The 27,914-nt window shown below is 41.8% G+C and overlaps 1 protein-coding gene across 1 annotated transcript in view; it reads left to right on the top strand.

Moving 5' to 3' along the window:
• SLC25A21 (solute carrier family 25 (mitochondrial oxoadipate carrier), member 21) overlaps nucleotides 1-27,914 on the top strand; it is a 179,390-nt gene that overhangs the window by 23,418 nt on the left and 128,058 nt on the right. Inside the window, exons 2-3 of the mRNA XM_015416318.1 lie at nucleotides 8,830-8,922; nucleotides 11,680-11,763. Coding sequence (XP_015271804.1) covers nucleotides 8,830-8,922; nucleotides 11,680-11,763 — 177 coding nt within the window. The remainder of the gene's footprint in view (nucleotides 1-8,829; nucleotides 8,923-11,679; nucleotides 11,764-27,914) is intronic.

The raw sequence follows: 27,914 nt of genomic DNA, 5'->3' as shown, positions 1-27,914 counted from the left end.
TCTTTTAATTATTTTCAAACATAATACTTAATTCTATCTTTGGACAGCTACTGTATTTTTTTTAACTTACATTACTGAAGATTATAGAATATCAAATTAATTTGAAGAGAAAATTATTTCATAATTCCCCTAAGCTTTGTCCTGATGAAAAGACAGCTTGCTTTTTCCTTTGGCTAAGTGTTAATCATTTTTACATTTTAAAGAATCATAGTTTGTGATTCATTACTGAAGATTATAGAATATCAAATTAATTTGAAGAGAAAATTATTTCATAATTCCCCTAAGCTTTGTCCTGATGAAAAGACAGCTTGCTTTTTCCTTTGGCTAAGTGTTAATCATTTTTACATTTTAAAGAATCATAGTTTGTGATCCAAGACAGACAATTGCACACGGACCTTTCCAAACCTTCATCTCCCTCAGAATATGGCAGCACAGGGTGGCCTTTCTTTCTGGCAGGACTCCTTTGCTTCTAAAACCTGAAAAAACTTGGCTTTTAAATTTCTGCTGGTCATGTGGTTGTTAAAAGCATAGGAATCCTGCTAAAAAAAGAAAGATGGGAATCCCGCTGTAGCCCACCAGTGCTGTAGTGAACTAGTATCTGCATATCTTTCCCTTCTGCTTTAGTTACAATTCAAAGAGCTGTAGCCAGGACAAGTGGAAAGAGCCAGTTTGGTGTAGTGGTTAAGTGTGCGGACTCTAATCTGGGAGAACCAGGTTTGATTCCCCACTCCTCCACCTGCACCTGCTGATGTGACCTTGGGTCAGTCACAAGCTCTGGCACAGCTGTCCTTGAAAAACAGCAGTTTGTGTCAGAGTTCTCTCAGCCCCACCCACCTCACAGGGTGTCTGTTGTGGGGAGGGGAAGGGAAAGGAGTTTGTAAGCCACTCTGAGACTCCAAGTGAAGGGCGGGGTATAAATCCAATCTCTTCTTCTTCTTCTTCTTATTCTAGAACTAACCCAGAGTCTTGTAACATTTTTGTATGCATGTAGATAAAAGCCTAACATCAATATACAGTCAATCGGGGTTGAATTTCCCCCACCAAATCGTTTTGGAATCTTAAGTAAGATAGAAGGTTCTGGAATCGGATGGTGGTTGTCAAAACTGGAGTTTGTGCAAAATAGAGTTGCCAACCTCCAGATGGTTAATCAAATAGCAGCTGCGCTGTATATAATTGCAATGAAGAACAAAAATAAATCAATTTCCCGTGTGTACTTATTATTACAATCATAAACAAATTGCTTATTACAAAATGAAAAAATAAGTTGATTGAAGAAGAAGAGGAGGAGGAGATTGGATTTATACCAGAGTGGAGTCACAGAGTGGCTTGCAATCCCCTCCCCCTCCCCTCCCCACAACAGACACCCCATGAGTTAGATGGGACTGAGAGAGCTCTCTCAAGAACTGCCCTCGAGAGAAAAGTTCTGAAAGTACTTATGACTGACCCAAGGTCACACCAGCAGCTGCATGTGGAGGAGTGGAGAATCAAACCAGGTTCTCCCAGATTAGAGTCCATGCTCTTAACCACTACACGAAACTGGCTCTCTACAGGTAGGAACCTCTGAAGACCATAACAGAAAAGCCAAAATGCATAACAGGATGCTGGATATACTAAGACAGTCTCTTAAACACCGTATGTCCGCTTCACAAATGATCCAGTATCGTAGAAAAGGCAGGTCCCTATTGTGTGTTCTCTCTCTCATGGACATGCCAGCTATAATCTCCCATTTCACTGAAGCTTTATCAAAGAGGCCGATGCTTCAATAATTACCAGTGGCAAACATTCTTAAAGCAGAAAAATCAAAACTTGACTGAAATTTGTGAAGGGAAGTGAACACATGAAGAAATGCTATGAGTAATTCATTCAAGTTTTGATTTTTCTGCTTTAAGAATGTTTGCCACTGGTAATTATTTGGTTTGCAGTTCTTTTAAGTTAATGTTGTGGACTTGCTGTTTTGTTTGTGCTTCTGGTGCTCCTGGGCACCATTTGCTAGGACTTGCCTTTGATCAAAGTGTCCTTTCTGAAGTTCACTTTGGGTTGCCAACCTTCAGGTGGGGGCTGTGGATCTCCAGACTACAAAAATAACTTATTTCTTTATTATTTATTTAAAACATTAATTCAACTTTTGGAGACTGGCTGTTTTGGAAGGTGGATTGCACATCATTATACCCTACCGAAGTCCCCCCCCCTCCCTAAATACCACTCTCCCAGGCTCCAACTTTAAATCTCTTGGTATTTCCGAACCCAGAGTTGGCAGCCTTAGGGGCAGTGACAATCCTGTTGCTGCAAATGTTACTATGTTCATAGCTAACATGATTCTGTTTTACTTCTAGTTGTAAAGTTGTTGGGGTTTTGGTAAATGTTACCATGAAAACTGTAACACCTTGAATGTTTTCTTTTTGAAACAATTTCACATTTGCTTGCCTGGTCACAAGGGTGCTATCCTTTATTGACTAGAGTCAGATTGATTTCCACTGCAATAGTCTGACTCTCAATATCCCAAATTCTTTGGCAAAGAATACAAAATATTCTTAGATCCTGTTTGTATCTAATTCTAATTTACCCCCATATGCCATTAAAGATTTTGAATTTGAATTTGATTTTTTGTCTAGAATCCCTCCTTCCCAACTTTCTAATTAGAAAAAAGTAATTTAGGAGAGGAATCTATATAGCCAAGGTTCTGCTGGGTTACAATAGCAAAAACCTTTTTATGCCCTGGGCTTTTGGAGAATAATTGTTAGAGGAATAAAGCTATCTCCTTGTTGCTTCATGTGTTTTAATAGCTGATATATTATGGCCCCGGTCATGTGGACCAGATAACGCAGGGGGGAGATGTGGCTATTCACCCTGGAGCAAAATAAAGTGTGGTAGCCCGATCACACGGTCCCCCGAGTCTCTGTGCTTAGGCTGTTAGCTGGCGATCATACGGTGATGCTGCAGCATGGCAAAGAAGTGGTGTGGCATGATCACACAAGAATTTTGTGTTTGTGCGCATGCGCAGTTTCGCAGAGCAGCACTGCTTTCAGTTTCATGTTTGTGTGCATGCGCTTATGAAAAACATCTGGTTTGCGATGAGACGTGGACGGGCGGCAGATGCCACGGGATACTAGCATCCCATGATCAGACCCCCTCCTGTGCCACGTGTTTTCCGGATACTAGTGCACTTTCCTTGGTACTTTTTAACTCCGCATCTTCGGTGGGATGCCACGGGTTGGCTATGGGTGCACTACGCTTCCCAGGTGTTGCGGTGTGATCGCGCCCCGAAACTCCGCCCAACTTTGGCTCCCATCCTTTGGCACACATCTCTCTGGCCAGCCCATGCTCCAAGGAGAGGAGAACAAAATTTATGGAACTCAGTTGCTGTTAGCCTTCTCACCCCCCTACCCCATTAGAGTGGAACAGGGTGTTCGGTATTATGTTTAAATTTCTTAATGTAAACAGCTGATTCAATCCAGCAAAATTCTGTTGAAATCAATGGGATTTAATTTGCATTTTAATTCTGTTTCTTTTCATGAATCTTAGTTATCACAAACAAACAACAGATGAGGTAGAAAACTTGTTTATGGACCATGCCATTTCAGTTGGGGCATGCATGACTGCATGCTCCTCTGTGCAAGACAGAAAAGCAGACCCACACATAGAAAGCTAGTGTGTTAGAAATAAAAAGAGGTTAGAATCCTTCTTCCAACCAAATAGCTGATTTTCTGCATACAGGAAATATTTTGTGTGTATTCAACCATGCGTTTTGACATGGTGTTAAAATATGTGAAACCCTGTCTTTGCCCTGAAGTGGTCCATTTTATAAAATGCTTGCCACATTCTCCTTCTCCACATTTAAAAGCTGCTCTGAAGCCCAAAAGAATTCAGAAGGTAGTTACGCAAATGGGCATGTTAGGTGAATGACAAATTTGCATGAATAGCCATAGTACTTTTCCTTCTCAAACCATATTTCTAACCTCATATATAGATCTTTTAATTTAAAAAAGGAAACAGGTGTATTTGCTCATAAACTGCTTCAAAACATATACACTTGGATTCAAATTAATATTGAGAGTCTTCTTTTTATATAGAGTATAAAGATAAAAATTTTTTTTTAAAAAAAAAAGAGGACTAGCCTATCAGAAATGAGACAGAAGCAAATTAGACTGCAAGTTTATTGAAAGGTCTACTGAAAAGGAGATCATTTCCTGTTTCTGTAATGCTGTCTTATGTTCTGTTTTAGGCTTGTACTTAAAATATCATTTCTGTACTACAATACTTAAAATATAAATCCCTATATTGCCAAAATTTATACCTCTGGCTTAAAATAATTAGGTATTTGTTTGAAATCTAATGTTCATTTTTTCAACAGTTTATGTGATTTGAAAGATTTACCCTTCAAATAACTGGCAAAATTATACTCTCAATTTACTTATTATCCTTGGTAAGTAATATAAACAACCTGCAAATTCAGTTCCAGATGGTGGAATAAGTTATCAGTATTCATTTTGTAATGACTAAGCTCCTATTGAAATCTAAGCATTAGTAATGACAAATGCAATATGTATAGTAGTGCAAATATGCGAATCATGAACAAAAGGTATTTGAGCTCAAGTTAAATTTGATAGCTGAAATTATGACTCTGTTGTGTTTGAATGTAACCATGTCATTTACTAAGTTTATGGCCTCAGAAGGTTCATTTTGTGGTTGGGCTGTGCTATCAGGATCAGCTGTTAGGAGGATTCCTAATGTAACTTTTCATCTATGCCCCTTCATATCCTAAGGTCCCAAAGCAGATAAGAGCAGTATATAATCTGGTGTGTTTCTAAACGACGAGAAATTTCACATTACCCTTTTAAAACCGTTATTGTACCGTCATGGACTAAACCAGTACAGGGATGGCCGTTTCACATAGCCGTTCCCTTCCGGTAGGGAGCCGTCTCTGAAGCAGTTTGTCATTTCACACTGTGCCACTTTCTTTTCCCCCCCCCCCCCCGCATGCACGATCTCCCTGACAGGGTGTTGTTGTTTTTTTAAAAAACATTCTATTAGGAGTGCTATGGCGCTGAATCAGGACTACAAATCAGCATCGTACCGACCCCATTGAGATTCCTGGACTCCATTTAGATACACTGATGTTCGCTACTGCTGTTCCCTGGAAACAAGGAGCTCACTGGACAGTTTTTGGGAATCAATAACAGCTTCAAATGGAGCATTGTTTTGAAGTGCCACCTTTCTCTGTGTATTGTACATCTTGTCTAGCCCTATTTCACCAGGTGGTGTTTTTTTTTTTTTGTTAATGCTTGAGCTTTCTTGTAACAAGTCCTGGCAATTAATAAGCTAGTTCGTTAACAAGTTACACTTGATTTTATTGAGCCTGGCAACTGCATATCAAAGAACTCAATTCATGGATCTAGTCTACATCTCCTAATTGGCCCGTAGTTTAGGGTTGCTGTTAAAACTATAAAACTGATTTACTACACAAAGAATGGATGCAAAATACTACAGAACTGAATATGTTGGATGTTATTCTGTATGCAACAACATTACTAATGACTTACTTAATGATATCAAAATCTTTATCTTTTATGATCAGTGACAGTAACCTTACTTATCTGCTTGCTTTGTTGCATCACTGTTTGTTACAATCCAATAAACAAGCGAGCCAAAGTGAAGCACATTCAACGCACCTTCCTGAAAATTTCAGCGGGGGCTGAAGCCCCGCCGCCCCCACAAAGATTACGCCTATGGAAGGATTTAAAGACTGATTGGAAGCAGTTTGTAGTAAAAATGCTTCAGCCACACTTCCTGAACAAAGCAGAAGCGTTTCTGTATGAAAGGGTAAATATATTCCATCAGGGAACTGTTACTAAAATGGTTCCATCTGAAATGACAGACAGAAACCGTTAGTGAACAGTTCCTGAACCGGAATATATAGGCTGTCTGAAATTCCTCTAGATGAATAGAGTTTACTTTCTAAGGCAGCTAGGAAATAAAGTACGGTAGATGGTGATCAAAGAAAAAGGCAAATCTTTAAAAATACTACATTCCCTCCTCCCCCTCCATTTGCTTGATTCAAATCTAACACAGTTTGTGGAGGGCTAGATTAGGTCTGGCAATTTCAAATGTCCCAGAATCAGATGTACTCACAGCAGTGCCTTGACTTTTTCCTTTAGTTTCCCCACAAGGCCCTTGTTTGTGAGCCGCCCTGAGCCCGTTCGCAGGGCGGGCGGGATAGAAATGCAATAATAAATAAATAAATAAGATTGTTGACTCTAACATGACCACTGTGTTGGGAGCAGATGGGGGGAGTGAACGCTGGAACTAAAGATAAGATCAGCTAGGAAATGGACCAAATTCAGTGGTTTCACACCAGCTCACAAAAGCAAACATCAAGGCTGCAGGCTTCATCTAATAAAAGCATTAATTTCAAGTTAAAATTGGTCCTCATCTCATCAGTAAGTGAACCAATCCAGCATTCAGATTTGCAAAGGGAGGTGCCGCTCCTCGAAGGATGTATTGCTAAATCCTGTCCTCCTGTGCTGGTCTAATGCCAAGGAATTGCTGCTTTGCCAAGAGCAGTGCTGTGCTCCCAGTGAATCCTGACAATTCAGTGCCTTCCTGTGTCTTACAGTGGCCCATTTCTTCCCAGATTAAGATTGTAGTGCTATTTATGTTACTTTGAGCCTGCAAATTCACTGAGAAGCTAGCTGAACAAAGAAATAATTTTAAATTCTATAGCCAACCCATTGTATTCCTGGGGAAAGCCCCAGTGATGAGACACATGAACAAAACCAAAATGAAACCTTGTCTGAGAGAGAAAAGGAAAGGTTATGAGTATTGGGGTCTGCTCTGCTCTTTTGCTCCTAAATTTTAAGATCAGAATCAGAATGTCATTGTGCTCATATAGCATGAACCTAAATTTATATACAGTGGTCAATTTTGATCATAAACTTTTTTCATACTGTGTTTTCAGTGTTTTGGTTTTTTTTAAGAGCCAGTACTCATATATAGGAGCTGCGGTGGCTCAAGTGGTTAAGACGCTGAACTGCAGGCTGTGGAAGGTCAGTAGTTCAGCAGTTCAAGACCCGGGTGCCGCAAGACGGGGTGAGCTCCTGTCTCTAGTTCCAGCTCCTGCCAACCTAGCAGTTCGAAAGCAAGAAATTGCAAGTAGATAAATAGGTACCACTTCGGTGGGAAGGTAACAGCGTTCCGTGCGCCTTGGTGTTTAGTCATGCCGGCCACATGACCACAGAAACGTCTTCGGACAGCGCTGGCTCTTCGGCTTTGAAACGGAGATGAGCACCGCAACCCTAGAGTTGGATTCGACTGGCTTTCGAGCAAGGGAACCTTTACCTTTACCTTTTACTCATATATAAGATTGCACTGATTTTCACCAGTGGCCCTCTCCCTCTGCAGATCCTCCATACTCTATTTCTCTGAGTGGGGCAGGCCAGCTGATGAAGATCAGGGCTTAGGAGAGCCCTGAAAAAAGATGCTGGTATTTAGTACCAGTGAGTACCACCACAAAATAGCCCTTTGTATTTTTTTTGGGAATCAATAACAGCTTCAAATGGAGCATTGTTTTGAAGTGCTACCTTTCTCTGTGTATTGTACATCTTGTCTAGCCCTATTTCACCAGGTGGTGTTTTTTTTTTTTGTTAATGCTTGAGCTTTCTTGTAACAAGTCCTGGCAATTAATAAGCTAGTTCGTTAACAAGTTACACTTGATTTTATTGAGCCTGGCAACTGCATATCAAAGAACTCAATTCATGGATCTAGTCTACATCTCCTAATTGGCCCGTAGTTTAGGGTTGCTGTTAAAACTATAAAACTGATTTACTACACAAAGAATGGATGCAAAATACTACAGAACTGAATATGTTGGATGTTATTCTGTATGCAACAACATTACTAATGACTTACTTAATGATATCAAAATCTTTATCTTTTATGATCAGTGACAGTAACCTTACTTATCTGCTTGCTTTGTTGCATCACTGTTTGTTACAATCCAATAAACAAGCGAGCCAAAGTGAAGCACATTCAACTCACATTTATTTAATTGGGAAAATTAGGCATGAGTTTCAGTCTCACACCGAAATCAATGAGCCTTAAAAGCGCTTTATTTTGACTGGATTGTTCTTTATTAATTCTATCCTGTGTGTATTTTTTATTAGGAAAAACAGGCTTTTAAACTAAAATATGTAGAGTAGAATTTGAAGTGGAAAATTGTCTCTTTGTGTGTGTGATAAGATGTTGTAATAATAACTACGAAAATAGGAGTGCTGTGACCACCAAAACCAAAACCCTTCTATGCCACAATTGTTGGCCTTTGTGGGGTACTGGTTGCGTCACTTCCGGGTGATGTGGTTCGCGTGCGCACATGGACTCCCGGAGCAGCGCTGGAGTCCCCCGCTCTACATATAAGGACTTGGCAACCCTAATTTCTAAGGATGTCATTTACCTTCCCATTTCATCCTTCCATTTCATCTATTAGCAAACTAGCTAATAAATTGCCAAGACTTGTTACAAGAAAGCTCATGTGTGAACAAAAAAGCCCTGGTGAACTAGGGCAAGAGAATAAGGTGACACTTCAAAACAATGGTCCATTTGAAGCATCCTAAGTGGATCTAAGAATCTTATTCATTTGTTCAGTGGGTCTTATTTCCTGGACAGTGCTGTTCAGATTACACTGGTATTTTTCTAGAAATAGATGTGGTAATGGCTGCAGTCAATCTCCATTTCCATATCATTTGTACTTATATTAAATAGAATAATCACCCATGCTTCATCTGAGTCACATGGATTTCTGTATTTCTCCTGAAATAATTGTTGCACCATCTGCAGGTTTTACCAGTTTGCTACCCGCCTGCTTTTTAAAATTACTGATAAAGCCATGGACACATCTTTGCCCCATGAGTTTTGGTTTTCTGCTATGAAGTAAAAATTGTCAAATTAATACATATATCAGGTTTGAATAATAAAAAGGTTTATTTCCCCCAAATGTTTTTCTTTCCCATTAAAAGGCAGCTCTTTTTTTGGCATTGCATTGTGGCTATTAGTGTTATACTTTGCACAATGTCATTGGACGATGGAAGGCGTTTAACCTTCCCACAGGCTCTTTGCAGGAAAAAAAGAGAGTTATGCATCGGTTCTTATTGGAGTGTAAAGCTGTTGAGGAGTGTTTGCTGCTCTGCCAACTTGGCAACAAGTTTTTTCACTAATAAAAGAGGTTACCCTAGACTGAAATTCCAGATGTGCCAGAACTACTTTTATTGGGACTATAGAAGTACAACACAAGTTTATTCAAAAGAGGTATGGGCTTCTTTTGTAATTGCCCTCTTTTTTATTACATCACAGGAAATTTATCTCTCAGAATTCAGAAAATGGTCACACTAAAGGAGTATTTAAGAAACAATGAGTGCCATCCAGCAAAAACGATACATCTTTAAATCCTGTCATTTTCAATACAGTCTGCCTTTTGAAATCTATGGACTGAAGTGCTTAACTGAAGGTGGAGCAAATCTCAAATTAAAACACAAACCTCTTCAAAACTTGCTTTCATTATAGAGATAGGAAAAGATGAGGTATAAACAGTTTAAAATATGGGGTAATTCATTAAAAATCTGTCAGTTTTTCCATACAGTTCATTAAAACCCTAGTCTGATATGCCCAATTTCAGGTCTGTAGTCCATATTTTAGAATGCCAGTGATTGTGCTGCAACAGTATGGTTTACAAGACCATTCCCTTATCTAACTAACTAAGCAATAATTAAAATTATGTCAACAGATGCAAAATTGATTCAAAACAATTTTGTAGTACACTGTTCCAATATGGTTGAACCATTCAACATTCTTTGTTTTAACTGTGTATATTGCAGATGCTTGTAACATATTTATATATCACATATCTATATTTCAGGATCCATTGTATTCCAAAATGCCACACAAATGGTGTCCTGTTACCTTGTAATAGCGTTATATAGTCCTAATAAAAGCAATTCTGGCATAACTAGAGTTTCTGTCATCTTCTGTCTAAGGTAACCTCTTTTATATTGTTTGTTGCCAAGTGGTTGCCAAGTTGGCAGAGCGAGTCAACAGCTCATTCAGCAGCCGAGCGAGAGCAGCCCCAAGGCAGTGGAGAGACTGAAGAAGTGGTGCTCAGTTTTGGTTTCTGTTGAAACCAGGGGAAATGAAAATGAGCACAATCATGAGAGCAGACATGAGTAATAAAAATATAATGAAAGAATACAAAGTGTTTGAAATTTTTAAAAAATTGCATAGCCTAGTAAGATCAGATTTGTGGATGGGATAAAAGGAGATATGAATTTAGAACTTCATATCTTTTTGCTGTTGTTTTTTTCCAGTTTGTGGCAGCAAGTCAATTACAAGTTTGTTGCACAGACCATCTTTGTCCAATCCCAACTTCCTTACACTCTTAAATCATTGCATTTTTATCCTTCAAAAAATTGGAAGCATTTTCAGAGTGTCCCTATAAGAACTGTATTTTGCATGATGTGCTTTTATAACATGTCATAAAAGGCAAACTGAAGAATGATGCAAGCTGAAGAAAGTGGAAAATAAATTTCAGCTATAGGTTGATTTAGCTAAATGGGTTATTTGAAAATAGAAGCCACTTTAATGACTTGTTTATATTTATTTATTTATTTATTATTCACATTTTTATCCCGCCCTCCCCGGAGGCTCAGGGTGGCTAACAGGGCATATCGCCAATAAAATAGAAAACAGTACAAAATTTTTAAAATACATCAACATTAAAACAATATTAGTGCTCCTCTCAGTTAAATTCCAATTTACAATTTCTAAAAAAGGATGGCCGCCCCCTAGATGTCCCGTTCTCGCCCATGATGCAGCGGTTGCGGGGCATTGATGATACATGGCCCACATCATGATGTCCATATATAGGGCGTGGATGGTAAACTCATGCGTTGGTTGTGCATTAGTGGTGGTGGTGGCGGCTCCTATTCAAAAGCCTGGCGGAAGAGCTCCGTCTTGCAGGCCCTGCGGAACTGTGCTAGGTCCCGCAGAGCCCTGATCTCCTCTGGGAGCTCATTCCACCAGATAGGAGCCGCCACCGAAAACGCCCTATTCCTGGTCATGGTTAATCTGATGGACCGGGGACCTGGAACATCCAGCAGATGTTGGGTCCCCGACCATAGTGCCCTTGGGGGAACATGCGGGGCAAGGCGGTCCCTTAGGTAGACTGGTCCCTGACCATATAGGGCTTTAAAGGTAATAACCAGCACTTTGAAGCGAACCCGGTAAGCTATTGGCAACCAGTGCAGCGCTTTCAGCACAGGCTGGATGTGATCTCGTCTAGGGAGATCCATCAACAGCCTGGCTGCAGCATTCTGTTTGTAGTAGCTTGTCTTAATATTGGTAATTTTCATGTCTTTAATTATCTGATTATATTGTTTTTACTTGGGGAATTTTGAGGTTCCCCCTCTTCCATGAACTGATAGTGTATCTGTGGGCAAACCTCTCTGTACTTTAGTTCCTCTGTCTGCACACTGGAATAATGGTTCATGCAAAAATCTTTCAAAATTTAAACGGTACTATAAAGAGTCTGAATAATCATACGAGAATAAAATTGTAAGTAGAGGCTATAAATTGGGGCCAGTGAAACCTTTTAAAGTACTTGTTTTGCTTTTGATTAATCATAAACTATTTTTATAGGTTCCAAATTCAACGAGGAAAAACAGATTCAAATAGTTACAAGAGCTTGGGAGACAGTTTCAAGACCATATTCCGGACTGAAGGGTAAGGACATATGCAGTTCTAATATTTATGACAGCACTACTTTCTTCCTTTAATATCATAGGGAATTTTCAGATTCTATTTTGTGGTCTTTCTATGTCTCACTGTGATCAAAAACATTTTCACTGGCCTTTTATACCTGGAGTGTCAGAATGGGTCTTTCAATATAGCAAGTTATGTTGACGTGAGGTGCAACTGTCTTCATGATTTAACGGCGCTCTAATGTTTTATACTACAAGACCTATATTTAAATGGAATGTTAACTTATGTCAAACAGAGAAAATGAATATTCTTGCAGCTAGATACACATGTACAGTAAAAGAAACAGTCAGTATTTGGTGTTTTGAAATGTGTGAAAATGGAGGGGGGTTAAAAAACCAATAGTGGGCCCTTCATATCAGTTGGAAAGTTTCTTAACCAACTGAGGTACTCCTGGCATGTAGAATTAAGCATGTGTCTAAGTTTTTATGTGGTTGGGGGTGAAGTGCTTAGAACATTTCCTAATTAACTATGGAAAAGATCTTATTTTATTAACTGTTATTGAATGACGAGTTTTATGCAATACAGGTGCCTAAAGTAGTGTTGACACAGTGAGAATGCTGAGATACTATAGAAGGCCTAAACGTTCTTTTGGATTTTTAGTATGGGAAAGATATTGAAATGTCTTGTTTCACTTACCTTGTGTTTGCATGAGATGTGGGGGAAAATAAACAATCATTTTAAAGAAACATTTCCTGAATATAAATGAGAGATGCAGTTAAGAATCATTCCCTTACTTAGCAGCCACTCCTTGAACTAGCAGCACTGTTTTTGGGCCACCCAATGTTTTCTCAGACTAGAAAAAGCACTATGGTATCCTAGTTGAGATACGGCAGTATTGTGGCTGCAAATGCTGACTTTTTTGGTTGTTTAAGACTAAGGCTGCCAGGTCGAGCCTGGCAACTGGTGGGAAGGTGGGGAGCACATGGGGGGGGATGTTGCCTGCTCAAAGACACTTCCAGGGAATACCAGAAGGGATGGTGGTAACTCTAGAAACAGCTGGAAACTTACCATGGAGCTTTCAACAATTTCTAGACCTACAGCCATTGCTTCCAGGTATTCCCTGGAGGTGACATCATCACACAGACAACACTGGTTGTCTGCTCCAAAGCAGCAGTAGGGAATGGGAACTCGGGGTAGGGAATCCCCATGTCAACCAGGGACTTGGCAACTTTCTTTTAAGACAGCAACTGACAATATAATCATAAAAGCAACATGGACTTCAAATAGGATTACCAGCTCTGGGTTGGGAAATACCTGAAGATTTGGGGGGTGGAGCGGGAGGAGGGTGGGATTTGAGGAGGGACTTCAGTGGGGTATCATGCCATAGAGGCCACCTTCCAAAATGGCCATTTTCTCCAGGTGAACTGATCTCTGTTGCCTGGAGATCATTTTGTAATCCCAGGAGATCCACAGCCTCCATCTGAAGGTCAGCAACCCTAACTTCAAAGACTGAATAAGAAATAGCACTATTGCAGCCAATTTTCCCAGGCCTCAAAACAAGGGTCCCCAATTTTGTTCATCCTTTGGGCCTTTTTGAAATTCTGAAACAGGGTAGAAGGTTCGACACCAAATTATGATCTTGGGGGAAGGCAATCACAAAATGATCGCCAGGAGGGCAGGATCTGCTCTTTGCTTTGGGAAAGAGAAGCTGTTTTGTTTCATTTTAAAAGAACAGGTTCACAGACTTAGGATGCCAAACCCAAACAGAGAAGAAAATTGAATCTATGACCAAGCCAAGGATGGACAGCTATGATGCACCTGCCCAGGAGGAGTTCAGCACTTTGCTAAACATTAGGATCCCTAGAGTTTTTATTTTCCAGTTTTGTTTCAAGACCCAAGTCTGAAGAAGTAAGTAGGTACAGAATGCCATGCTGGAACTTGCTGGCCATGCTGATGTGCACTGGTTTATATAACATGTGGGCCACATCTAAGCCTTCCACACATGTCCAATGACATTTAAATGCACATACATGCTGACATATGTGGTTGAAAAGTTAGCACACTATTAGTATGCCTGCTTGGGCTGCCATACTACTGCAACATGAATTTACCGTACACATGATAAAGATATTAAATGTCATGTAACATAAATGGAAAGCTTAAATGTGAAAGCATATAACCATGGCCCATATTGCAAATTTGCCAAGCCTGAATTAGTAGAGTCACAGTGCTGGTTCATAGAGTTTGTTTAACAACCACTGTAATTTCCAAGCATTTCCCCCAAACATAACTCTTCTTCTTCTAGTGATTTGTGACTCTGGGGAAAAATTCCTTTAGGCAAGTTATTTGTTGGATTGGTAATAGCAGGCAATTTTAAAACAATATAAAAATAACTTGCTAAGTCTTGGTATGGTGTAAAGAGGACAATAACCTTTTGAAAAGCATCTGCTCCTAGTCTTCTCTCTGTCAACACCAAAGATTAGTGAATGTAACACTTACTCTTCTTACCCTGCAAACACAGGCACTTTCTGGGGAGAGCTTGCTTACCCCTCAAGAGTTCTTTGGTGGGCTTAGCCACTCCCAAACAATAAATGAAAACTTTTGCACTGGTCTTCTTATCCTGAGTGAGAGCTGATTAGGAATCTGAAAACCGACCCCTGGCAGGCAAGAGTGTTGACAAGAAGAAGAAAAAAAGAATTTTGTTTTCTTTTTCAGGTCTTGGTATTCTCGGTCTAGAGAAAATTGCTCTTGTGCAATTTTCAAATGTTTTATTTGAATGTTGTTGTTGTTGTTGTTGGAGAAACTATGAAGAAGAATAGGAGAAAATGCTCCCCCTTGAACAATTTAAAATTATGGCTATAAGATACCAGAGGGTTTGTTTTCTTTAGTGAACATGGTGCAAGATCTCACATGGACTTTAAACTTTCTAAAGGCTGGGTTGGTGTGTTTTTTAAAAATACCAGTTTGTGGTAGGGTTACGAGTTTCAGAGTGAAGCTTGGAATTCACCCCAAATGATTTCTGATCTCCAAATTACAGAGGAATGGTAGCTTGGTAGGATGGACTTTATGGTATACCATAGAGTCTAGGAGAAACAGTCCTAAAGTGGCTACAGAGAATGAGACTTCCACTTCTCGTATTGCATATTGTAGAGATTCTCTGGTATACCATCAGGACTCAGAGAAATGGATTGATTGTTGCCTCTAAAGGCACTAAAGGCTAGAGGCTGGTTGGGGGTTGAGAGGGGAATGGAACTGATGATACCTGATGTCAGGGCTTTTTTTGTAGAAAAAGCCCAGCAGGAACTCATTAGCATAATAGGCCACACCCAACAGCAGAAACTCATTAGCATATTAGGACACATCCTGACAACAGCTCATTAACATATTATGTCACACACCCATGCCTTCCCTTGGCTTGCCTGGGCAAGGCCCCCCCTTGAAGGGAAGGCAGTTTAAACTGCATTCCCTTGGCTAGCCCGGGTGCCCCGTGGCTGTGGGGAGCCCGGGTAAACTGGCCCTTGGAGGGGAGGGGAGGCAGTTTAAACTAAACTGCATTCCCTTGGCTAGCCCGGGTGCCCCGTGGCTGCGGGGAGCCCGGGTAAACTGGCCCTTGGAGGGTAGGGGAGGCAGTTTTAACTGCCTTCCCTTGTCTTGCCCAGGCACCCTGTGGCTTTGGGGAGCCCGGTCAAGCCCCCCCCCTTGAAGGGAAGAGAAGGGAAGGCAATTTAAACTGCCTTCCCTTGGCTTGCCCGGGCGCCACGCAGCTGTGGGGAGCCTGGGCAAGCTGGCCCTTAGACAGGATGGGGAAGGCACGGGGAGGCATTTAAATGCCTCCCTGATCCTTCCAGGCCCCCCCCAGCCCACCTGCCTTGGAGTCACCGGGGGGGTCACTCTCCAGGCCTTCCCTCTGTAGCCACACAGGCAGAGGTTTTGAAACAGGATCGAGTAAACGCGGGGGAAATCGGGTGAAGCTGTGGGGCAAAATGCGGCCGCACAGCAAGTAGTGGGAAATTGACTAATGTAATCGGGTCAAAGGGAAGTGCGAGGGCGGAGCAGCAGCTTGTGGGAAATTTGAAAATCTCTGCCCAGCATCTCTCTTCATCCCCCCCACCCCCAGTAGCAACCAGGGCTCAGTAGGAAGAAGGCAGGTACTTCTCTTCAAAACTAGGTGTCATGGGCTGGCCTGTGCCCCAGTGCCCCCTGAAGAATTAAAATGCCCCCCACCAAGTTAGAAATTCCTGGTTATGGGCCTGCACCATTCGCATCTTAACCAGTCTCTCCAGAAAAATACCATGGTCAATAGAAGCGAACACCAAGGACAATCAACAGGGACTCACTCTGCATTCACTCTGCTAATGAAGATCATCTCTCAAGAGAGTCCGGGCCTGAATCCAGATTGAAATGGGTCTAGATGAGAATCTTCCAGCATTCAGGGGAAGAGGGGACACTTGTGTTATTTTTTGCACCTAGGAACAGATAAGCGGACTGGCTTAGAAGTGTGCATACTTATGGAAACTGCCACTTTTCTCTTTAAAATAATCTTCTTGATTTAGATGTATGCATATTTTAAAGGGGAAAGTGGCTTTTCTGGCACATGTGCAATACAAAACTGTCTTATTAAGTACATAATATTTTATTTGGATATCTGTGGCCAAATACAAAATATGAAGGAGTTCATAAACAGTAGAAAGAAACATAAACATTATTTTTCTCTCACTTATTAGAACTGTGCAGCTAGGCCAGGAAACTCTAACTATTAGAAAGACACACAATCAGACTCCTTCCCAACGCCACTGACTGGTGTATTCCTGCCCCAAAATAGCCCTGGTCTCCTATGGCTCTTCAGAGTTGATTTTCTCCTTAACACTGAGAAAAACCAGACGAGGATTTTGAGTGGTAATTTTAGTTGAGTAGAACATAACTAGATAGCAGCTAATATACGAGATCAGAAGGGGACATACAGAGAGCTCATGCATACAGAAGCCTACAAGTTATATAAGGTTGAAGTGAAGTGGCAGGGGGTAGTGCTTTGAAGCAGGGCCTTTTCCATTATAGGAAGTCTCTTTGGCAAATTTGATGGGCACCTTTAGGAAACCAGTAAACTTTACAATTTGGGGAAGAATTCCCCAAAGTGCTCCCTGTGGGTGTCTTGGTGCCCAATAACACTTTCTATGGTACCAGACTGGGATGGGGGATGCCTGCCTGTGTGTGATAGGAGAGGAGTGAACAAGGTAGGTGGGGCAGGACAGTGTTTAAGACTGATTTCCCACAAGCCGCTGCTCTAGCTTTTCATCAACATTACCCCATTTTAGACAAGTGACTGAATGGATACTTTCCTACATATAAATGCTAATTAACTAAGCACTTAAAATGCAAAAACATTACCTGGTTTTTCCAGGTGGCTGTATGGAGGCATAAAAGGTCATGTTGTGTGTTCTGTACTAGCTATATTAAGCAAGCACCTGCTTTTTTGCTTGGGTTGGGGGGATGACATGAACCAGTTGTTAAATATAAAAGCGTTTCAGATGAACAAACATTTGTAATGTGGGTTAAAATAACATGAAGGGAACTATTAAACATAGGGTGCTCTTTGCAATGTTGCTAATTCATGAAATCATAGAAGTGAAGCCAAGCAGATGCCCCAAATTCAGATGCTGAGTAGGGATGTGCACATTCAGATGTGATTTTGGCTTGTTTTTTGGATTACAATTTTAATTTAGGATCTTTAAATTCTTAAATAACAGTTTCAGGTTTGTTACTAAGTGTTGATCTGATGCTTCTCTTGTCTTGCCCTCCACTTATATATGTACATGTATGTTTGTTTGGGTTCTTTTGGAGGGGGGGGGGTGATGGTTAGAAGCCCTTCTTCACTCTACAAAGCAAGGGCACAGCATATCTGAAGTGCAGGTGGAGGGGGGGAGAATTTAACAAGATCAGCCTCTGGTTCTTTGGCTGCTTCCCAAGTGCCATGACAACTCTTCCTGCCTTACAGCATATCCAAGCAAATCCTTTGCCTCTTCCTCACAGTGTAAGGAATGTGCAGAATTTCAGAAGAGGGTGTAGGCCAAAAGCTTCTGCCTCTTTATTCCCTGTTACATCTTCTGCCATGATGCCATTGGCCATAAACAATGCTCCTGTCATCCATGTAACGACCAATAGCTAGAGACACTCAGGCAAGGAGCATCTGAAAGCAGAACACAACCAGAGACACTGCTGTGCCATGAGGAAAATGGTCAAAAGTGGCCTAGTAGATTTGGAAGATATTTCATGTGAGTTAGTTACACTTCCTAGTCTAACAAACAGATTTTAATGTCACTTTCCAAATGCATAGGAGGAGGAGGAGATTGGATTTATACCCCGCCCTTCATTACCAAAAGAGTCTCAGAGTGGCTTACAAACTCCTTTCCCTTCCCCTCCCCACAACAGACACCCTGTGAAGTAGGTGGGGCTGAGAGAGCTGTGACAGAAACTGCTCTTTTTCAAGGACAGCTCTTGTCAGAACTATGGCTTGCCCAAGGTCATCCAGCAGGTGCAAGTGGAGGATTGGGGACTCAAGCCTGGTTCTCCCAGATTAGAGTCCACACACTTAACCACTACACCAAACTGTAGGAGCAGTTGAGTCCAAGTCCAAAGCTGATGAATTTAATTACCAAAACTGATATGGTAAAATATAATCTAAGTCCAGGGAACAAAACCAGCTTCTCTTTGGTGGATTGTTGGCATGGCTGGACAGGACCAGAAACAAGAAAGACAGAAGTTTGGAGATTCAGGAATTCAGGTGCAAGTAACAGTCTTGTGATGACACTGTACCTGGAGAGAAAAGGAAGCTCTCCTAGAGCATGATGCAAGTTTTGGTACATGCCTACCAAGCACCGGGAGCTTTAGAGGATACAGGGATAATGATATGCTTGTGGTTCCTTTGGCTGGCTATATGAGTACATGGTAGAAGGATTTATGTTCCTGTTGTCCTATGATTTTTAGGTCTGTTGACGTTGATTGCTTTACATAATGGAAGCTATTTTAACATTATTGTTATAAAGATACATAGTCCCTTCAGTTCAAAATAGGTGATATCCATTTCTCCCAGAAAAGGGGAAATTATCATTAGTTAACTATGGCTGTGGTCACATGCACCAGTTGAAGCAGAGGGGAAGCGAGGCTATTTCCTCTGGAGGAGGAAAGGTTAAGGCGCTTAGGGCTCTTTAGCTTGGAGAAACGACGACTGAGGGGTGACATGATTGAGGTTTATAAGATTATGCATGGGAAAGAGCAGGTAGAGAAAGAGGTACTTTTCTCTCTTTCTCACAATACAAGAACTCGTGGGCACTCCATGAAATTGCTGAGCGGCCGGGTTAGAACGGATAAAAGGAAGTACTTCTTTCCCCAAAGAGTGATTAACACTTGGAATTCACTGCCACAGGAAGTGGTGGCGGCTACAAGCATGGACGGCTTCAAAAGGGAATTAGATAAGCATATGGAGCAGAGGTCCATCAGTGGCTATTAGCCACAAGGTATAGATAGGGACTCTGGGGCAAGTGATGCTCTGTCATCTTGGTGCTTTGTGGGGTCAACAGTGGGATGGCTTCTAATGTCCTGGCCCCACTGGTGGACCTCCTGATGGCACTGGTATTTCTGGCCACTGTGTGATACAGAGTGTTGGACTGGATGGGCCTTTGGCCTGATCCAACATTGGCATCTCTTATGTTCTTAATTTGACATGAATTTGCAAGATCACACCTCCCTTTGTAGCTGCGGGCTTGAAAAAATAATATAAAGAAGCTACCAAATAAAAGGGCAGATTAATTCAAAATAATAAACTTTGGGGTCCTTCCTATAAAATCAGATAGAATCCTATATAGTGAAGGTCACAAGTATTTCATTTACAGGTAAAACTTATATCTGAGGATTTGGATGGGGCTTTCAAGGCCAACTGGTCTCTCTCTCTCTACATAAAGCTGAATTTCCTTTACTGCCAAATTAAGACCCCACTAGCTCATCTTCACTTCCAGTTGTTTTCTTCTATTAAGCTGCATTTTTCTGGGGCTGATTTTGGTCTGACTTTGCTTGTATGGCTATTGTCAGAAATCATCAGGTGGTGATCAGAAGACCTTAACACTGGCTTTCACACAGAGCTGAAGGCTTTTCTTTTTATATAGAAAATTGTATTCTGCCTTGTATGTAATTGAAATGTATGTTGAAATATGTGGTCATCAAGCCTTGATCAGATGCCAAGAACATGCAGCTGCAGTCCCCCCCCAGCTGATAAATACCATGTTGACAGTATTTCCCATATGACTTGTCTCATAAAAATGAAATTGTGTGTGCATAAATAAAATATATACTGCAGGAGTGGAGTGGGAAATGAAAATGGCCCTGGAAGAAATCCAGCTGAGCAACTCCTCTGGTGCTACTAGCCAGCACTTCCGGGTCCACTAAACTTAGTGGCACTGACAAAGGACACTGGTTCACCCTTTGCCTGGGGTTGCTAAGCTTACCACTATGGTGGAAGGCCTCCCACCAATCGTTGCTGGGAACAGCAGGAGGAGAAAAATAAAAGTAAAAACACTGCCAGCCTCTGGCACCTGGAAGTGACAATGGGTATTATTTATTTTTATTTATTGGTTCGAGTGGTAACCCGCCCTCCCCACAACACAGGCTCAGGGTGGCGCACATCAGTCAAAACATAGTTTGACACCTAAATAACAATTAAAATCCACATAAAAACATTTAAACTAATTCAAGTTATACAGTCAACTTCATAAAGTGCTGGTGATGGTCAGTTAAGTATTTACAATGGCATATTTTAACAATGTGCCCAAAGATCTAGCAATGCTTCAGCTCATGATCTTTTTGATATATATGGGTGGCGTAGACTTGATGTCAAACCCAAGAGCCAGGACTCTATAGGGGCCAGGGCTCTGTAATGGTGGTGGCTCCTTAGTTGAAAGCCTGGTGGAAGAGCTCTATCTTGCAGGCCCTGTGGAACTATAAAAGATCCCACAGGGCCCTGATCTCCTAAGAGAGCTCATTCCACCAGTAAGGAGCTGCCACTGAAAAGGCCCTGGTCCTGGTGGTAGTGAGCCTGGCATCCTTGGGGCCCGGGAGAGTCAATCAGTTATGAGACCCTGACTGTAGTGTTCTCTGGGGTGTATATGGGGAAAGGCGGTCAGGTATGCTGGATCCTGGCCATATAGGGCTTTAAAGGTAGGAACCAGCACCTTGAAGTGAATTAGGTATGCTATTGGCAGCCAGTGCAGTGTTCTCAGCGCAGGCTGGCTGTGCTCCCACCTGGGGAGACCCATCAGGAGCCTGGCCACAGCATTCTGCACTAGCTGGAGCTTCCACATTTGCGACAAGGGCAGCTTCATGTAGAGAGTGTTACAGTAGTCTAGTCTTGAGGTGACCATCGCATGGATCACTGTTGCCAGGTCGGTACGGTTGAGGAAGGGAACCAACTGCCTAATCAGCCGAAGATGGTAAAAGGCCAACTTGGCAGTGGCTGCTACCTGGGCCTCCCAAACTCCTAACCTCTGGCGCTGGCACCAACGACACCCCATTGAAGGTCAGGAGTGGGATCCCTAACCCTGGACTGCCCTAACTCATGCACAGGACCTCCATCTTCATCAGATTTCGTTTCAGCCGGCTCAGCCTAAGCCAACCAGCCATGGCTTGTAATGCCCTGTCCAGATCTTCCGGTCTGGAGTCAGACCAGCCACCCAACATCAGATAGAACTGGGTGTCATCCCAGTCTGTGCCTCCAGGCAATCTGGGTAAGAAGGCATATATAGATGTTAAATAATGTCAGGGAAAGCACTGCACCTTGAGGCACTCCACAATCCAGTGGGTACCTCCTGGACTGCTGTTCCCCTAGTACCACCCTTTGTCCCCGACCTTGGAGAAAGGAAGCAAGCCATTGCAAGGCAAGCCCCTTAATTCCTATGTCAGTGAGGCAGCGGGTCAGTAACTGATGGTTGACTGCGTCGAACACCGCCAACAGGTCCAACAACAACAGCACTGCCAATCCGCCTCGATCCAGATGCCTTCGGAGGTCATCTGTGAGGGTGACCAGTGCCGTCTCCGTCCCATGACCAGGGTGAAAACCGGACTGGAAGGGGTCTAAAATGGAAGCATCATCCAAGAAGTCCTGTAACTGAACTGTCACTGCCCTCTCTATTAATTTGCCCAAATAGGGCATAATTGGAAACTGGCCGAGAGTTGGCCAATTCAGCCGGATCCATAGATGTTTTTTTCAGGAGAGGGTGGACCACTGCTTCCTTAAGCACCACAGGGAATTGTCCCTCAATGAGGGACTTGTTGGTAATCTCCCTCAAGTTGCCTTGAAACCCATCATGACCAGCTTTAAATAGCCATGATGGACACGGATCAAGGCAGCATGTGGTGGGGCGAACAGCTAGAAGCAATTTGTCAACTTCCTCTAGGCTGACCGAATTGTTCTAAATAATTGGGTTATGCATGAGCTCGTGGACGCAATCGTGGCTGCATAGTTCTTTGCAGCTTTGACTGCCATCTCATAGGATCTCATAAACGTCCTATAGGATGCTCTTGTAGCGTCATCTCGAGCGCGGCTATGTGTGAGCTCGTGGATGCAATCGTGGCTGCATAGTACTCGCTCTTTGCAGCTTTGACTGCCATCTCATAGGATCTCATAAACGTCCTATAGGATGCTCTTGTAGCTTCATCTCGAGCGCGACGCCACCATCTCTCTGGCCATCTCAGCTCTCGCTTCATAAGCCACAACTCCTGGGTAAACCAGGGAGCAAGCCTAGAGCAGGGACGCAGAGGGCACCAGGGAGCAATCTTGTTGATGGCTGTGGAAAGTTGGCTATGTCAATCCCCTAGAAGCTCATCTAACGAGCCGCCAGGGGACATCGCATCCCGCAGAGCCATCTGGAGCCACACTGCATCCATCTGGCTCCGCGGGTGACCTAAAATATGCTCTCCACCTAAACAGGGTTGGGGTGGGACATTCAGGCGGGCCCTCAGGGCATGGTGGTCTGATCATGGAACTGCTGAAGCAGTAATCCAGTCCACAGTTACCTTCGCTGCAAATATCAAACCGAGCGTGTGCCCAGCCCAGTGAGTGGGGGTCATTACATATTGGGAGAGTCCTAGTGCCACCGTGGACGACACCAGGTCCACTGCCTGAGTAGAGGTCATGTCATCAGCATTGACATTGACATCAGCATTTGCTCATCTCACAAAATGGCAGCAGTACAGGAGGAGCCAATTGGTGAGCTGACCCTGATTACCAATGAAGGGTTTGAACCAAGTGGCCCCTTCGGGTGCTGGCAGAACTTGGGTCTCCCAGATCGTAGTCTAACCACTCTACCACTCTGGTTCTAATAGAATAGGTCAAACAGTGTATTTGGTTATGTGCTCTGACGAGGAAGGAATAATTGTAGCCTGGTCACTTCCATATTTTTTAATGTGGCAAAAGCTTTGGTTTTCAGTCTAATTGCAAATACTGCCGGTTTCTTTAAATTAGGCCCCATTTCCTTCCTTTAGCCAAAAACAGCTATAGACCTACCCAAAAGTAACTGTAGCCCACAAATCTCTCGGGAAAATGTCTCCCCCCCCCCCCATGTTCTCTAGGGGGAAGAGGAAAATGAGGTAAAGAGAACCATCTGCTTCTATTCATAATGTAAGGTCAATAAGCAAGATTAAGACTCTGGGGGCCCCATATTTGACCTGTAGGTCTTGTTTTATACCATGCCAACACTCACATACACAGCTGGGCTTACTCAAATGCAAAATAATCACGAACCGCTAAATATTCCTTAGTACCAACAACCTTTTCAGTTATTTCCCCTAAAATGATCTGTACTCTAGGGTTGCCAGCTCTGGATTGGGAAACTCCTGGAGGTTTGGGGGTGGATCTTGAGCAAGGGATGGTTTTTGGAGAGGAGGGACCTCAGCAGGGTATAATGCCATAGAGTCTATCTTCCATAGCAGCCATTTTCTCCAGGGGAACTAATCTCTGTAGTCTGGAGGTCAGTTGTAATTCCAGGAGATCTCCTTGAGACCCGCCTGGAGGTTGGCAACCCTAAGCCTCACAGTATCCTGTCATTTATTGCTGAAAATGTTGCATCATATCATGCAGACTTGCTTACTTAAAGAGTCAGACATAAAGTTTAGTCAGCTAATTTTAAGAGTTTTGTTCTCAGTTACCTATAGCCAGGTACAAAAAAAAGTCACCTTAGAAGCAGCTCTGAAGTTGCTTCTGTTCTAGACTTTTTTTTAAATCAAGGCTTCTAAAACAAGGTAATTGGCACTTAAAAGCATATTGGAGAATGTTTTAGAATTCATTAACTGGGGAAAGAATGCTCATATGGTTGGCAGAATGCAAAGAAGTATTTGCTTATGTTCATAAGATTGCTAAGTCAAAACCTGGCAACCTTTTAATACCAGGTTGTAGACAGGCATGATGCCACCTGTGGTGCCACATCACTTCCAGGTTAAAAAAATGGAAGCAAGGTAGCTCGAGGAAGTGGTGTATCATCACACTTGATGCTGCAAGGGTTACTTTTTCTCCTTCCACCACTTGGAGCAAAAGCGGGTAACAGGAGAAGGGAAAATGGGGCCCCTATTTTAATAGCTGTGCAGTAGTAAAAGTAAATGCAGGTATGTTTTTTTTGTGCTCTACTCCTCTGTGGATGCTGTGGCAATGTTGAAGAGCTGAGCATGATTGTGACCTGGCAATCATATGTACCTTTCTACTTCTGCCTTAGTTTTGCAGAAAAGTAGATGCACACAGCTAGGTTATGGGAGAAATTTGGGTGTGCATGTAGAAGAGAGCCAGTGTTGTGGTATAGTGGTTTGAAAGACAGTTTGAAATAGCTGAGATCTGGGTTGAAATTCATACTCTTCCATGGAGCTCACTGGGTGACTTTGGTCCAGATTAACCTACCAGGATTAAATGGACAATGGGAGAATAATTAACAAGGAATTTAAAAAGTAATAAGATGATGGGTAGATAGATGTGTGCATGCCCCTTTAGATCCTTAATATTGCTTCTGAAAGCTTCAATAATGGAAATTTTAAAAATAAAAGTAAATGCAGAAATTTTAAATGGAGCATTGTCCAAAGTCTTCATTGCCCCCATATGCTGGCCAGTACAAAAACAAAATCTCTGAAGCACCATCTGGGTAGAAATAAACTGTCCCAATAGGGAATTAAAATCTTCAAAGTAGGAGTCATCCCTTGAACTTTGTTCATGTATTACAAGAAAACAGGAGCCACAAAACATAAAATTTAATTGAGACTTACTAGAGTCAAGCTCTGTCTAACAGAGAATTAAAGGTCACATTAGCTTTCCGTTAAGGAGCAGCAGATGAGGCCCTTTGCAAAATTCCTGTGGAACTTTCCAGTCTGTGCTGATGACATAATTTCCATCCTAGAGTAAACTTTTTGTTGAGTTGCTCCAAAATAAAGACTTTACAACTGTCTTGTATTTCAAATGGCTTAAAAGCTGGTGTGCATTTTGACATCCTTTTGACAAAAGTGCTAGAGCCACCACAGTATATCTGTTTATTGAGGACTGACAGGTTTATAGCCAACATAAACATAATCTGATGTTTATTAGAGAGAGAAAAATGAAATTGAGGATTAGCCAAGACTGTTGACCAGAGGAAATCCTTTAGCCTTTTCAGAGTCTTCATATGATGGCCTGAATTTTTGTATTTATGGCAGCATACTCCCATACATAGTAGTTCTTCTGTCAGTTCTTTAGAAGCTGAACCACTTAAAAGGGGGGAAATGTGTGAACCTTTTATAGTGCAATCCTGTGCAGAGTACTCCTGTCTAAACCTCATGGATTTCAGTGGACTTAAACGGAAGTAATTCCTTACAGGGTACTGTTGGTTTGTTTTGGTCAAATGCACCATTTAAGTTGCATCTTCTAGCAAATTTCTTTATTATAATTTTATGAGATTCTAATATTGCCAACAAACATGGATTTTGAGGTAAATACCAAATGAAGTAGACACTGCAAGTAGATCATTCAGTTTGCTAATATTTTTAGAAGGATAAGGGTGATTCTAACAATGAAGACAGGCATTACATTTTTGGAGAAGAGGGGCTGCCTTAGACACACCCTTCTTGAATTCAACCCAAACATACTTTTGTTTCCAGAGTTAAGACCTGGAAAATCTGGTTTGACACGTTTGAAGCAGAAGCTGACTGTGCATCATGCGACTGAGTTGCTACTTGTGACTTTACCAGAAAGCTGTTTAACCCAAACATTGGAAATGTTTAAATGGCAAATAAATCAGTAGACTGACAATAATAAATTCAGTGGGTTATTTTTGTAAAAAAAAAATCACAGGGTGGGTAGCCTTCTTGATGGGGCAAGACAGCTGGATGAAACGGCAATTGATAGGCTGGTATATTTATTAAAAATATTGTTCTTTTCCCTAACTATTACAATTCTACTTTTCCTCCAGCTCAGTACAGATCACAAAGAGTTATTAAAATCAATCACAATAAAACCACTGTAATTTACATCCTCGAAACCATATGATATATAAAAACATTAAAAAGTTAAGATAACAACATTAGGTCCAAAAGAGCACAGTAATTACAGGACAATGACAGTTTAAGAAGTCATTTTACATTCATCTTGAGAAAGCCACATAAAATAGCAATGCTATTAAAGACAAGTGTGACTGGGGAGGGGAGTGCTCTACAACTTTTCTGCTGCCACCAAGAAGGCCATACTTTTTGCCTTTCTATATTGGCATATTTTAAAATATGGAAATTCTTGGAGCAGGACCCCTGCAGAAGACCTCAATGGATGGATAATTTGATGGCCTTTCAGATACCATAGTATCAGAGTGTGTTTGTGTTTGAAGTAAAGACAGCATTTAGAATTTTGCACAAAAACAGACTGATACCCTCTTAGGATTGATGTAATATAATCACTGTGGTGTGTCTCTGACTCTTTTGAATCAGCTGATGTTTCCAAGAGGTCTTCAGCTTAGTTACAAAATCTAGGAATACGCTGCAGCTGAAAAATGCATTCTGAGCTCTATTTATATTAACCAACTTTATCCAAAATTACAGTAAGTTTATCCAAATGTTTCTCTACTCAGGGAAGCTTACAAGTTTAGTCTGGAGTTGAGGACCTTCCCTCTTTATTTTTCCTTAATAGCTGATTTCAGAATTCAGAGATGCATTGAAAGATACACAGAGGGAATACTCAGCCCTGAAGTGTCTTGCCTGTACTGCCTAACAAATTTACCCCATACTGGATTGTGTGTGCTTCATAAATAACTTTGGACATGTTGTCAGGAGTTAGTGCCAGGAAGAAATGAAAGGGAGAACATCTGATGTCCTTGTGTAACCCAAAAAAGGTTCTTCAGATCTCAGCCATCATTCATAGTTCAGTTCTTGGGCTTGTTGTAATAGCAACTGTTAGGGGCTGTGCAAAAATTTTCATTTCCAAAAGTGTGTTTCCTAACACAATTTTTTGTTTCATGTGTTATTAATTCCGTTCTTTTTAAATTTTATTTCAGGCTAGAATTGCTTTTTTATTTCATTCAAATAGAATTTCATCTCAATTTCTGTTGGTTTCATTGGGAACTTGCAACTGTATTTTTTTTTTTTGGCTTTCTGTTAAGTTTTCAGGGCTTGGACCCCCACAGTGAAGGAATATTGTTTTATGGGCAGGAAGATCAGACAGCGGTATTTGGAAAGGCAATCCAGATAATATGTAGTACAGTGGAATAGACACAAATCTATATATATAAAAGAAAGTCCCCTCATCATAAAACCAATGTCCAGGCCAAACCTCTGGACCTAGAGACACCAAATTCGGGGAGAGCGCTTCTACCATGGCATAAGTGCTCACCAAGAAGGGATTTTTAGGAATTCGACCCCTAAGTGGGTCAAAAGGGGGAAAATGTGCTCCCTCATTGATTCCTATGTGGCTGCCAGGCATCTGCCTCTCTGCACCCTCCCCTCTCTGATTGGTCAGCTGCAGAGCTCAGTGTTCTGAGGTAAAAAAAACAGTTACAGGGGACTGCAGAGAGCTAATGACAGTTGAGGAAATCAGGAGTGGCCAAGAACCACCTGTAAGGTGAAGCAAAGCTGCTGACCCAGCCTCTCTGATGGCTTCCAACACACTCCCCCCACCTCCTGCACCTAACAGGCTG

Source organism: Gekko japonicus, unplaced genomic scaffold (assembly GCF_001447785.1).
Source record: "Gekko japonicus isolate JY-2015 unplaced genomic scaffold, Gekko_japonicus_V1.1 scaffold751, whole genome shotgun sequence".
Classification (NCBI taxonomy): Eukaryota; Metazoa; Chordata; class Lepidosauria; order Squamata; family Gekkonidae; genus Gekko; species Gekko japonicus.
This window is presented reverse-complemented; position numbering and strand designations above follow the sequence as displayed.